At 46.2% G+C, this 15,042-nt stretch overlaps 1 protein-coding gene across 1 annotated transcript; it reads left to right on the top strand.

Moving 5' to 3' along the window:
* Positions 1–9,180: 9,180 nt before the first annotated feature.
* Positions 9,181–14,118, top strand: LOC105899475 (dentin sialophosphoprotein-like). Its single transcript, XM_031582552.2, has 3 exons — positions 9,181–9,212; positions 9,384–9,494; positions 9,597–14,118. The coding sequence occupies exon 3, from the start codon at positions 9,875–9,877 to the stop codon at positions 13,040–13,042; it is 3,168 nt and encodes a 1,055-aa protein (XP_031438412.1). The 5' UTR covers positions 9,181–9,212; positions 9,384–9,494; positions 9,597–9,874; the 3' UTR covers positions 13,043–14,118.
* The last annotated feature ends 924 nt before the right edge of the window (positions 14,119–15,042 follow it).

The raw sequence follows: 15,042 nt of genomic DNA on the forward strand, positions 1-15,042 counted from the left end.
TTATCAAGCATCATCAGTCACAAAGAAATACTACTGCACTTGGAGTGACAGTGTCAATGATGTGACAACAAGCATTTCTATCATAAATGTTATAATTAGTTGTACAGTTCATGATATTGGCTACACTACCTTTGTTTTAAAATCTTTTGATGCACACCTCTTTTCGGATTTAGTTTTTAAATTTAAAGCATTCTTCCATTTAAAATTGCTTTATTTGCCATCTATGTTACCTTTTCATTTTATTTTCCTATGTTCATTTATCTTCTTATTTGTAATGCACTGAATTATCATTTTTTATGAATACAAATAAACTAGTCTTCCCTTACTTAGTCTCAATAATGGGGTCTTTCAAATTTTTAATTACAGAGTAGTATCACTTTTATCCAAATCATGACATCAATGAATCCAAAGCATTGAGATGCTGGGTGGCCCCTCATGCTGCCATGGGGAAAGAGCAGATGGAAGCCCTCTTCAGATTGCAGTCCACAGATGTCCACCAGCTCACCTGTGTGTGTGTGTGTGTGTGTGTGTGTGTGTGTGTGTGTGTGTGTGTGTGTGTGTGTGTGTGTGTGTGTGTGTGTGTGTGTGTGTGTGAGTGAGTGAGAGAAAAGGAGCTATCGGTCATACAAATTTTAAAAGAGTTTTACAGATGGTCTTCTTGGCCTAGTTTAATGCGTTGGTCTAAGGTTCTACCACATTGACATGCTCTAACTCTACATACTGGTCTCTGTAGACTGGTACATGAGCTTTTGTTCATGAATGGAAAGGTGAGGAGTGCTGATATCTCATCTCCACACATGTGACCCTGCCTCTCTGCAGATTGGGATGGCCAGGCATCCAGTCAGTATAGCCCCAAGCGGAGCCGTCTAGCCACTCATACTGCTGACCATACACACACACACACACAGAGGGGAAATAAATATGTGTCTTTGAATGTTGACCCTAAACAACACTTCTGTTGATAGTATCCAAACTGACCAAAAATCATGTCAGTAGGCTCATATCATTGAGTTCAGTTGCTGCTATTGTTACACAGCTGCATCTTTGATTGATAGATGAGCAAGAGCAGGAGGTGGGGTATTACCTTTTTGACTCCTCCCAGCCAGGTGGGGCCTGGTATCATCACCATGGAGACGACGTGTGTGTATAGGTCAGCACTGGTCACAGCAGCAATATGGTCATCATCAGCATATAGAGGTCCTGACAGAAAGACTGAGACAACATAGAAATATTCAGTACAGTTTGGATGGAACTGGTAACACAATGATTGATTGCGTAAAAGGCCATCAATGATTTCACCGGAGCACGTCACGCCCACAGGGAGTGTCTCCTTTAACCAAACAGCTTCTATGGCTCATGGCACATCTATGGGCTCATCTACTGCACACACACTGCATGCAGAACTCACCTGTGTCCGTCTGTGTAAGGTCTGTGTTCTGTCCGTGTCTAATTTCTGTGTTTGTCTCCCTTGTGTGGTCACATGTTTGTTCCCATGTCTAGTCCTCGTGCTTCCTTGTTCCCGCCATGTGCTTTCCCTATGTTTGTTTGTCTATGCCATGTGCCCTCTTGTTGTTGTCCGTGTCTCCACCCCTCACCTGTTCCCAATCTCCCGGTTTGTGTGTATCATTGGTTGCACCTGTGTCCTGTTAATTCCCCTTGTTTAGTCCACCTGTGTCTTTGTCTGCCCCGCCTTGATTGTTTTCACCTGTCCCTCGTTATCTGTTGCCTGTGTGTGTATATATAGTCCTTGTTTTCTTGTTTCTCGTGGCGTCTTCGTAAATTGTTGTTTCGTGGTATGTTCCTTGTTTTTCCCCGCTGTTCCCCGTGTTCCTAGCGTTTAGCGCTTTTCTCCTTGGTAAAGTGATTACTCGTGCTTCTGACCTCTGCCTGCCCTACAACTATTCTCCTGCTTATTCCCTGTTTGGTTTTGTTTGCAATTGTTGGACTGCCTACCTGTGTACCGAACTCGGATAGTAAAACGTTTCACCCTTTGAATCTCCCCCTGTGCTGAGTCGTGCGATTGAGTCCTGCACAACACCCATCAGTCGTAACAGTACGAAGACGCCCAGGATGGACTCAGCCGACTCAGACTCAGTGCTCAGACGTAGTTTGAGCAAACAAGCCTCCTCTCTCTGCCTCGTGGCAAGGGGAATAGAGGAGCAAGAGAGAAGTTCCCTGAAGTTCCTGAGCCTGCTGTGGGGACAATTCGAGCAGCTCCTGGCTCGTTGGGATTCCCTCGATCCACTCCCCTTCTTTCCAGCTCCGGTTTCAGCACCAGCTCCAGGTCTCCTGTCGCCCGCCTTCAAAAGAGCCACGGCCGCCTTCGAGGCAGCCGCTGCCGCTGTCAACCTCGAGCAAGTGTCTATCGCTACCACCCTCAACGCGGTCTCTGACGCCCTCCACGCAGCCCGTGGAGCTCCCTCCCTTGAAGCACGCTCCGCCGTCCTCGAAGCTGCCTTTGCAGCATTGGAAATATTTTCTGCCGCACCCAAAGGAGCCTCTGGCGCTGCCTTGCTCTGTGCAGCTTCTGCTGCCATCGATGCAGTCTCTGCCGCCCTCGAAGCAGCCTCTGATGCTGCCGCCTCCGAGGTCGTCTCTACTACCCCAGAGGTAGCCTTCGTCGCTACCACTCCCAAAGCAGCCTCTGCCTCCCCCGAAGTAGCCTCTGATGCTGCCGCCTCCAAGGTCGTCTCTGCTGCCCCAGAGGTAGCCTTCGTCGCTACCACTCCCAAAGCAGCCTCTGTCGTTACCACCCCCGAAGCAGCCTCTGACGCTGCCGCCCCAGAAGCAGCCTCTGACGCTGCCGCCTCCGACGTAGCCGCTGTCGCTACCACCCCAGAAGCAGCCTCTGACGCTGCCGCCCCCGACGTAGCCTCTGTCGTTACCACCCCCGAAGCAGCCTCTGACGCTGCCGCCCCAGAAGCAGCCTCTGACGCTGCCGCCTCCGACGTAGCCTCTGTCGCTACCACCCCAGAAGCAGCCTCTGACGCTGCCGCCCCCGACGTAGCCTCTGTCGCTACCACCCCAGAAGCAGCCTCTGACGCTGCCGCCCCCGACGTAGCCTCTGTCGCTACCACCCCAGAAGCATCCTCTGACGCTGCCGCCCCGGAAGCAGCCTCTGACGCTGCCGCCCCCGACGTAGCCTCTGTCGCTACCACCCCAGAAGCAGCCTCTGACGCTGCCGCCCCCGACGTAGCCTCTGTCGCTACCACCCCAGAAGCATCCTCTGACGCTGCCGCCCCAGAAGCAGCCTGTGACGCTGCCGCCCCCGACATAGCCTCTATCGCTACCACCCCAGAAGCAGCCTCTGACGCTACCGCCCCCGACGTAGCCTCTGTCGCTACCACCCCAGAAGCAGCCTCTGATGCCACTGACGTAGCCTCCGTCGCTACCGCTCCCGAAGCACCCACTGCTTCCCCCGACGTAGCCTCTGTTGCTAGCAACCCCGAAGCAGCCTCTGTCGCTGCTGTCCCTGAAGCAGCCTCTGAAGAAATTGCTGATGGTGACGCCACTGAGGCCTACGCCACAGCAGAACCAGCCGCCGCAGATCAAGCCGCCGCTATCCCTGCAGACCGAGCCGCCGCTATCCCTGCAGACCGAGCCGTCGCTCACCCTGCAGACCCGGCCGTCGCTCACCCTGCAGACCCGGCCGTCGCTGACCCTGCAGACCCAGCCGTCGCTGACCCAGCAGACCCAGCCGACGCTCACCCAGCTTGTGCGTACCCTACAGCCAGCGCTGCCGACCCGGACCCCGCAGCCACCGCTGCCGACCCACACCCCGCAGCTGACCCGGACCCTGCTGCCACAGCTGCCAACCAAGATCCTCCAGCATCCGTTTCCGATGCAGGCCCAGCAGCACCCTCTGCCGAGACCGGTCCAGCAGCACCTGGCCGGAGCGCCCCTGTCCCGAGCGCCCCTGTCCCGAGCGCCCCTGTTCCGAGCGTCCCAGGCGCCCCTGTCCCGAGCGTCCCAGGCGCCCCTGTCCCGAGCGTCCCAGGCGCCCCTGTCCCCAGCGTCCCAGGCGCCCCTGTCCCGAGCGTCCCAGGCGCCCCTGTCCCGAGCGTCCCAGGCGCCCCTGTCCCGAGCGTCCCAGGCGCCCCGGTCCCGAGCGTCTCAGGCTCCCCTTTCCCGAGCGTCCCAGGCTCCCCTTTCCCGAGCGTCTCAGGCGTCCCGGTCCCGAGCGTCTCAGGCGTCCCGGTCCCGAGCGTCTCCGGCGTTCCTGTCCAAAGCATCCAAGGTGTCCTTGCGCCGGTTCCAGGCGTCCATGCGCCGGCCCCAGGCGCTCCGGACCCTGTCTCCAGTGTTCCTGGGTTCCCTGTCCCAGCTGCAGCAGACCCAGGGTTCGGTGCCGCCAGCCCTAATGAACCAGCGAGTCCAGGTGCCACGTCTACCCCAGCCACTGGCCCTGCAACCCCAAACACCAATCGATATCGCTGGCATCTATTTGTTGTTAGTGTTGTTAGTGTTGTTGTTGTTGGTCTGTTTGGCCACCCACCCGGCCGGTCGCCAAAGACTCTGCCCCTGTTTGGCCACCCACCCGGCCGGTCGCCAAAGACTCTGCCCCTGTTTGGCCACCCACACGGCCAGCCACCAGACATTCTGCCCTTGCTTGGTTGTCCACCCGGTCAGCCACCAGACCCTTCTTTCCAGCCTTCTGTCTGGTCCGGTCTGCCCGCCTGGCTTGCTCTGGACCCCCTCCACCCACCCTAGGTGGATTTGGTTTGTTTGTGTGTTTTTGGGCTGTCTGGTCCGGTCTGCCCGCCTGCCTTGCTCTGGACCCCCTCCACCCACCCTCGGTGGATTTGATCTGTTTGTGTTTTGGGCCGTCTGGAATCCGGCCCTTAGAGGGGGGGTACTGTAAGGTCTGTGTTCTGTCCGTGTCTAATTTCTGTGTTTGTCTCCCTTGTGTGGTCACATGTTTGTTCCCATGTCTAGTCCTCGTGCTTCCTTGTTCCCGCCATGTGCTTTCCCTATGTTTGTTTGTCTATGCCATGTGCCCTCTTGTTGTTGTCCGTGTCTCCACCCCTCACCTGTTCCCAATCTCCCGTTTTAAAACGTTTCACCCTTTGAATCTACCCCTGTGCTGAGTCGTGCGATTGAGTCCTGCACAACACCCACCAGTCGTAACAGTCTGCTTGGCTGGGTCCATGATCTTGTTCCTCATTTTAAAATGGGAGTACTCCATATGATGGCTGAACTCATCTGGGTGAGGAGAAGAGCCCGTTAGAGAGACAGAACAGAAATGAATTCTGTATCAGTGAGACAGAAGTAACATGTACTGATGGCCACACAAAGTCTTTTACTTTTACTGAAACTGAGATGCTGCTCTGCTTTTCTATGATTATAGCTTGCCTGACATTTTTATTTCAATTCTACTCAAATGCTGGATTACTTTAGTAGAAAGTGATGTGCATTCCTCTATGGTATAATACTTTATCCTATTTTCTGTTGTGCAAAATAACATTGTTGGATTTTAGAGAATATTGTTGTGAACTGTTAACTCTCTCTCTCACCTTCCACAGTCTCATCAACTGGCTCCATAATTGAATTCTGTCTGTCGTCCTTTATTTTAAACTGGGAATGTTCAATGCCATGCTTGAACTCGTCCAATACAAGAGGGATGGTGTCTACAACCAAAGAAGAGTGGAATAGGTTTAATAGTTGGCCTGACTCTTTAGTGCATTACAAACACATCTGTTATGGAACTGGCCAACGTAGGAAGTCAGTTACTAATAGTCTAAAGAGCAGGATTCAGACAATGTCAGTGGATTAGAAACAATGCACGCACGCACGCACGCACACACGTATGCACACACACACAAACACAGACACACACACACACACACACACACACACACACACAGAGGTGGAAAAAAAGACTTTTATGTGCCTCTGGGCTGTGGAGTTAAAATATAGGCACAATTTCAACCTGATATATTTTCATACATTTTAGCCTGATTTATTTGGATAAAATGATTTCCAGAATTCACATGAGGATTGTATTCAGGACACCACAGTTTTCCTTAACCAAAATGAATGTAATAATAGCACTACTTTCTTTTTGATGCATTGCCAATAGTTCCAGTTTCTGCATTGTTGCATTGTTACACATCTGGCAAAGTGGCAAATTTACACTGGGAATTTAAATAGCTCAAACACATAATCTATCTTCTGAGGATCAACCTTTCTGGTTTACAGATACGTACACTGCCAGTCAGTGATTTGAGTGATGAACTGATTATTTCATCAGTTGTTTCATTTTTAAACATAGGCTATAGAATCGGACTACAACGATCTGACTCCTGCCTAGGAGGTTTGAGGTGAATTTGGACGCTTTTATCACTGGTTTCTTTTGGAAAACGAAGAGAAGTGATTTATCTTGTATTGTTTCCAATACTATTTGGATCAAGGTCCATTAGGCTACCTGTAGCCTGGTGTAACCAGACACAAATTCACGTAATGTATTCCCAGCGAAAAACTAAACTGTAAAGAACCATTACACAACTATGTCCTGTTTCCGTACCCATCTTAATCCCAGTAGGTTCACAGCCAACATAGATATCGCAGTGGCAGAAATCAGAGAAAGAGTAATCTGGCTGTTACAAATTTGATCGATAAACGACTTTTGTCTATAACAGACATTGAGACCGACATTTTTAATGTAGCATGCTGATATTCAAACGGTTTTGAAAACACCTGCGCTTATCTTATCTCAGAGGTGTGGCCAAATGTTCCAGTCATTAGTTGGACTTTCACCTTGACAGCCAGGATCACTCTCAACAATCATGCCTGAGAGATTTCCGAAGATGAGGACCATTTTCTGCATTTTTTTCAGTCTGTTTTACGGTAAGAGCTATGTTTGATATGTTAACAAATTGTAATCTTATAGGCTATTAGTAAGCTGACTGCGTAGCCTCATGCTCATGAATGTTAAGAACTCTGGTTTGACGTTCGTGGACTCTCGCATATCACAAAATGCCCTCAATCTTGTCGAACTTGCCTAGCTGATACATCCCAGAATAATTTAAATCACTTGTGAATGTTTTTGTTCAATCCTCACCAAACCGCTTTCTAAATTATGTATGAAGAAAACGTCTATAATGAAATAGTTGTGTCGGAGAGGAGAGCTGTTTTGTAGTGCACAAACGGAACAACATTGGGGGGGACTTTGTCCTCAGGTCGAGCAAGTCACATGACAGGTCTGCTGGTAAATAGGCCTATACAACATACTGTAGGTCACATAAAGGTATGTGACATGGGCTGAAGCAGTGCAGTAGGGTTTAGGGTGATCTATTAGCAGAAAAGAAATATAGTATTCATAATTATGTCTAATCACCTGTAACTACAGTGTTGTGTTTCCATTAGCTTAGAATGAGCCCCTTGTATCTACATAGGGAGCAAGTCCGCCATGTTGCGCCATCATGTTTCAACTTGCACTTGCCACTTTAATTTAATTTAATAAATATCCTTTTCATCCTGTCTTCTTACTTTCTTTCTAGCCTTTAAATTCTTATACCTAATTTATTCTTTTTAAGTTGAGCAGACACTGAGCACAAGAAATTTCATTACTGATTAATGCCCTTTTTATGAGTACATGACAATAAACTTGAACTTGAAACAACTGTAGCCCAGAACAGGCAAACCAAAACACTGGCACTAGAGAACTTTCACCTTTTTATGGCACCTGATGGCCACCGTAGCCTCTCCTACACACTTTGGAATGGAGAGAATCACAGATTGTGTCTTTAAATCAACACATTGCATATTGTGTTTGGGTCAAACCTAGAAAATGTCAGTGGATAATGATATACGCCTGGAATTTGTATTTTTTGTTTGTTTAACAATAGCATGAAACAGTCATTTCTCAACAAACATTGGCTTTATCATAAGTGCATATTTGACCCCAAATGATTTCTAATATTCGTTCTTTTCAGGTGCATCCTCAGAAACCATCAATGTTGCCATTAATGGAATAGTAACATTACAGCCCCTGGTTGAAGGAGAGATAGAAGACATTCTGTGGAAGCACAATGGCAACAAGATGGTGAAGTGGGACAATAAGGCTGTAAACATCAGTGAATATTTAAAATTCAAGCGGCGAATTAAGTTGGACGTAAAAGCTGGGGATGTGACCATTCTAAATATGACCAAAGATGACAGTGGATTCTATGATGCAGAAGTTATAATTCGAGGAAGGTTAATCAGCATAAAGCACAGAGTTGAAGTAACTGGTAAGCACATCAAGCTTTATTCACCTAATGACACATTCTGAAAGGGGAACAGTCAGTCTCGACAGTCTCTTTACAGTTATTGAGGTAAACAGAAAGTCTATCTCTGTAGGGATCCTTTTCATGTTGTCAGACACTTATAATAACATTATTATTATTAACATTATTATTACTCTCCTCCCTCATAATGTCTTATAATACTTTTGTAACATTCTATCTGTTTGTCGTGTCAGACACTTATAATAACATTATGAGATTCTCAGTGGTGAAAAAAAGCGAAAACAAGGTACAAATTCCCCATGGGACTACATCGTATAGCCATTTTGCGGTTGCCAGCAGTTATAGCATTTTAATTCCATACTGGACCAATTTTGATTGTTAATTTCGACCCAAGAAGATCTAAAAATAGGGCCCAGGTTGAAAAATCCTGAAATTTCCCTTTAAGGAATTGTACAGAAGAAAAAAATATCTGTACTTGTGTATGTTATATGATGTGAAATTAGATAGTATTCAGTCGCAGTTTGATGATATAATAAAAATAATTCCTATAAGCAGGAAGACCAAATACATATATTCGAAATCACAAGTATTATGAGTATGAGTTATGCATTTTCTGTAATTACATTCTACTCAATCTTTCACCACCAAAATTATGTTCTGTAACATCTATCACAGTGAGATGTTAGATCACACAAAAATCAGAGGTGACCCCCCCTTATTAAATGCCCTCTCCTCCCTCTCTTATCATGTCTCATAATACTTTTGCAACATTTTATGTTTGTTGTAGACCCTGTCACTAAAGCAAAGGTCACCTGCCTAAGCAATGCAACACTACACTGTGAGGCAGAGGGTGACTCTCTGGACTACAGCTGGTCTGGGCCTGGACTGCAGACTGCAGAGATGAGGGGTCAGACTGGACCACAGATCAGTAAGGAGAACCAGGACTCAGTGTGACCTACAATGCCAGTGACTGCTTTACCTCAGGTGATTACTTCCATTTCATGATATAACTATCAACAATCCTTTTATGGAAGCGTGGTATTGCTGTTAGTTCAGCCTTGTAGAGACTATTCAATGTTACATGGCCACGTGGAACTTTAAACAATTCCACTCACAGCAGATATAACAATGACAGTCATTTTGTTGTAAATGCAGGAGATCATCAGCTCATTCTACGTGTAGTGTCTGCTGTTATTGGAGTAATTGGAGTTATTTGTATTGGTGCTGCTGGGTTGAGCTATTACTGCTACAAGATCAACTCAAGAGGTAACTCTCTACAAATACAACCTATTATATGTGATATCATAAGTAGACTGTGGATGACTCAAAGTAATTCATCAAAGTAATGTGTTTATATCTGAATAACAGGACAGAAACACACTGGAAATGAGAATGAATGTGAGGAAACTGGAAAGATTATAACCAACCAAAAGAAGGAAGAGACTGTAGTATTGCTCCCAGGAAAACATCAAACTTCATCTTTTGCAGTAACACAAAATACCTGTGATCAATCTACAAACCCAGTGACTCACAAACAATTAGGTCAGAAAGATATAATAGGGGAAGGGAGTAGTTTAGATGGACAATCTTCAAATTCAGTTCAGGAAAAACCTGCTATTCATGATGGAGTGAAACAGCATGAAAAAATGAACAGCAATCCCACAGCTGGAAAGAGCACAAACACTTCTGATGTTTCCAATGAAGGTGAACCTGCAGGTGATTTTGAAGACCTTACAAAACTAATAGGACCAATGGACCTAGGAGGTGGTACAGAGAAAAGGCCAGTCTTACCTTCAGCTCAGGTTTCTACTGTGAGGAGTGATAGAGTGTCAGTAGATGATACACAACAGCCCTGTAGGGAATCAGACTCTGCACCAAAGCCTGATGAGAGTGCTGATCCTGATCATCATGCAGATCCCTCCTCTGGATCTCCCAGACAGTCTGGAGACGCTGATCATACATTTAGTGATGACAGTAAGTCCCCTCTTTTACACATGAGGAACGTGGAGGGCACGTGTGAGAATGAAAGAGACACAAACACAGGGACAGGGAAAGCAAACCAGAGTACCATCAACAAATCCCCCTCTGCAGCAGCAGGAAAAGTTAACAGGAAATATGCAGTAAAGAGCTCAAAAACTTCTGATGTTTCCAAAGAAGGTGAACCTACATGTAACGTTCAAGACAAAAAAAAACTATTTTACCAAGGAAGTGGTCCCAGGAAAAGGCCACACTCACCTTCAGTTCAGGTTGAGAAACACGAGGCCAAAAAAGAAAAGAAACAAGAGGCCAATAGAAAAATAAGAGTCTCAGATTCCTCCTCTGGATCACATCATACATTTAGGGATGACAGTAATGAGAGTGCAAATCCTGATCATCATGCAGATCCCTCCTCTGGATCGCCCAAACAGTCTGAAGTTGCTGATCATACATTAAGTGATGACAGTAAGTCCCCTCTTTCCCACATCAGGAACATGGAGGGCACGTGTGAGAATGAAAGAGACACAAACACAGGGACAGTGAAACAAAACCAGAGTACCATCAACAAATCCCCCTCTGGACCAGCAGGAAATGTCAGCACTGATGCCACAGTGAATCAGGCGCAGATGCCCCCGATGGCTCAGCCGGCCCTGACGCCGCAGCCGGCCCTGACGCCGCAGCTGTTCCTTACCTCGCCGCCTCAGCTGCTCTTGAAGACGGCTGCACCCGGCCCTGACGGCTCTGCCAGCCCCCGCTCCGGCCTCGCCGATGATGGCCGCCCCCGCTCCTGCTCCGCCACTGATGCTGTAGCACCCTTGCCGCCGCACTCAATCCATTTAACCTCCACACTCCCTTCACTCCTGGGGTGCATACTCATCAGGGATGAAAAGGAGGGCACGTGTGACAATGAAAGAGACACAAACACAGGGACAGTGAAACAAAACCAGAGTACCATCAACAAATCCCCCTCTGGATCAACAGGAAATGTCAGCACTGAAACCACAGATACACTATCATGTGAAAGGCAGGAGGAGAGTGTGAATGTAGAAGACAATTCAAGTGGAAAACCAATTACAACAGGCAGTCAAGATACTCACACAGCAGCAACACATACCTGTGACAGGTCTTCAGACGCTGAGGATAGAGTAACAGGTGATGTTCAAGATGACAAAATGGATAACACTGTAGGGCTCATCAATGATGATGTCACCAGTATACCGACACATGAAGGGCAGAAAGAGAGAATAGGGGAAGGGGGTAGTTTAGATGGACAATCTTCAAATTCAGTTCAGGATAAACCTTCTGTTCATGATGGAGTGAAACAGCATGAACAAATAAACAGCAATCTCACAGCTGTAAAGAGCACAACAACTTCTGATGTTCCCAAGGAAGAGGAACCTACAGATGATGTTGAAGGCAATGGAAAAAAATTTGATGAAAATACTACATTGAACCAAACAACTCGTAACGATCCCATGAATGGACCGGGCCCCTTTAAGGAATCAGACTCTGCACCAAAGCCTGATGAGAGTGCTGATCCTGATCATCATGCAGATCCCTCCTCTGGATCTCCCAGACAGCCTGGAGACGCTTATCATACATTTAGTGATGACAGTAAGTCCCCTCTTTTCCACATGAGGGGTGTGGAGGGCACGTGTGAGAATGAAAGAGACACAAACACAGGGACAGTGAAACAGAACCAGAGTACCATCAACAAATCCCCCTCTGGATCAGCAGGAAATGTCAGCACTGATGCCACAGATACACTATCATGTGAAAGGCTGCAGGAGAGTGTGAATGTAGGATACAAATCAAGTGGAAAACCAATCATAACAGGCAGTCAAGATACTCACACAGCAGCAACACATACCTGTGACAGGTCTTCAGACGCTGAGGATAGAGTTACAGGTGATGTTCAAGACGACAAAATGGATACCACTGTAGGGCTCATCAATGATGATGTCAGCAATACACATATACAGGAAGGGCAGAAAGAGGGAATAGAGGAAGAGGGTAGTTTAGATGGACAATCTTCAAATTCAGTTCAGGATAAACCTTCTGTTCATGATGGAGTGAAACAGCATGAACAAATAAACAGCAATCTCACAGCTGTAAAGAGCACAACAACTTCTGATGTTTCCAATGAAGGTGAACTTACAGGTGATGTTCAAGACCCTCCAAAACAACTGGGAGCAATGGACCTAGCAGGTGGTACCGAGAAAAGGCCAGGCTTACCTTCAGCTCAGGTTTCTACTGTGAGGAGTGAGAGGAAGTCAGTAGATGATACACAACAGCCCTGTAGGGAATCAGACTCTGCACCAAAGCCTGATGAGAGTGCTGATCCTGATAATCATGTAAATCCCTCCTCTGGATCTTCCAGACAGTCTGGAGACGCTGAAGCTTTAACTGATGACATTAAGTCCCCTGATTCCCACATGAGGAACGTGGAGGGCACGTGTGAGAATGAAAGAGACACAAACATAGGGACAGTGAAACAAAACCAGAGTACCATCATCAAATCCCCCTCTGAATCAGCAGGAAATGTCAGCACTGATGCCACAGATACACAATCATGTGAAAGGCAGGAGGAGAGTGTGAATGTAGGAGACAATTCAAGTGGAAAACCAATTATAACAGGCAGTCAAGCTACTCACACAGCAGAAATACATACCTGTGACAGGTCTTCAGACGCTGAGGATGGAGTTACAGGTGATGTTCAAGATGACAAAATGGATACCACTGTAGGGCTCATCAATGATGATGTCAGCAATACACATATACAGGAAGGGCAGAAAGAGGGAATAGAGGAAGAGGGTAGTTTAGATGGACAATCTTAAAATTCAGTTCAGGATAAACCTGCTGTTCATGATGAAATGAAACAGCATGAAGAAATGAACAGCAATCCCACATCAGTAAAGAGCACAGAAACTTCTGATGTTCCCAATGGAGGTGAAACTACAGGTGATGTTCAAGACGACATAAACAAATTACAAGAAATGGCTGCAATGAGCCCAACAGCATGTAATGTTCCCATGAGTGTCCCGCGCCCCTTGAAGGAATCAGACTCTGCTCCAAAGTCTGATGAGAGTGCTGATCCTGATCATCATGTAGATCCCTCCTCTGGATCGCCCAGACAGCCTGGAGACGCTGTTCATACATTTAGTGATGACAGTAAGTCCCCTCTTTTACACATGAGGAACATGGAGAGCACGTGTGAGAATGAAACAGGCACAAACACAAACACAGGGACAGGGAAACAAAACCAGAGTACCATCAACAGATCCCACACTACTCACACAGCAGCAACAAATACCTGTGACAGGTCTTCAGACGCTGAGGATAGAGTTACAGGTGATATTTAAGATGACAAAATGGATACCACTCTAAGGCTCAGCGATGATGACGTCAACAATATACCAATACAAGGGGAAGGGGGTAGTTTAGATAGACAGTCCTCAAATTCAGATGAGGATAAATTCGTGGATGCATGTGAGAATACAGCTGACCTGAAGCATCTGGAATGATGACATCATCAACACATTACCACATGGAGGGCAGCTAGAGAGAATGCAGGTTGATGATAGTTCAAGTGTTATCCAGACTTCAACAGATAATCAAGATATAACATTTCCTGAAGAACCAAACACATATGCTAATTCTTCCAACACTACTGGTGACAAACCTACAAGTGAGGTAAAAGCTGAAATAGCAATGACTGAAGATAAAAGTAATTCAGCATCTGTGAAGTGCTCCAATACTGATGATGATCCCACTGATGAAGCCAGCTTCCCCCCAGCTCAGCCAAATGATGAACAGAGTCCAGGGGAAAACACTAAAGAATCAGTCTCTGCCTAAAAGCCTGAGGGTGAATGGTGAACCGCTCTCCAAAGATCACTTGAACCCAGAAGCAGAGGAAGAAAAAAAAAAACACCCCAAAAATGAGACCGAAGGACTGATGATCCAGTGATTACACAATCTGCTGGCACGCAAGCTCATTCACACAGTTATACACTTGACACAAGTCACCTCTCTATAGACACCCCAATAGGCCCCCAGACCCAAGTCAAAATGCTTGTAGAAACAGAACTGAAAAAACCTCCAGACTACCCCTAAGGTATCAAACCAAATCAAATCCAAAATCATTATATTTTATAACCTGATCATGTATTTTATTGTCCCTTTTATGTATTCAATCACCATTTTGTCCTATGTGCAAACTTTAAAAATGTCTACTCACAACATTGTATTAATTTAATTGGATTACTGTATGTTAAGATCAGTTTTTACCAACCTTTTCTACATTTGTACCAGCATAAAACGAATGTGACTGCAGTCGCATAGTCATCTTGATGATGCATGGGACACCTGAACAATCCAAAGATCAATCCTCTCAGTGAAAACAAATGACAAAACATGCACATAGACACCTCTGCATGTTCTTAACTAGCAAGACACTTCTTCATGTTCACTACAGAAGAACTGGTCTGTTTATGATTATTTATGGCTCACAGAAACAAGGCTAAAAGACCCTTTTGGACAGTACATGATCATCTTGCCTACTTGTAGATATTGTCTTTCGTAGATATTATCATTATCCTCTTGGTTTGTTTCAGGCAATGTATATTATAGGAAATATTTTGGCGTGTAAATATCCAAAGGGAAGGGTACTCTTGGATTGCTTTGAAGCAGTTCTTGCATTCTGTCACAGAAATGTGAGGCATTTGGAAATGCTGCTTTGAAGACATTTAAATGAAACAGTTTTTAACACATGAGCTCCACAAAAACGCCTCTTTCGTTTTATGACATACAGCATGTGTGATATGTGTCCCTAAAAACC

The sequence above is a fragment of the Clupea harengus genome, chromosome 16 (assembly GCF_900700415.2).
Source record: "Clupea harengus chromosome 16, Ch_v2.0.2, whole genome shotgun sequence".
Classification (NCBI taxonomy): domain Eukaryota; kingdom Metazoa; phylum Chordata; class Actinopteri; order Clupeiformes; family Clupeidae; genus Clupea; species Clupea harengus.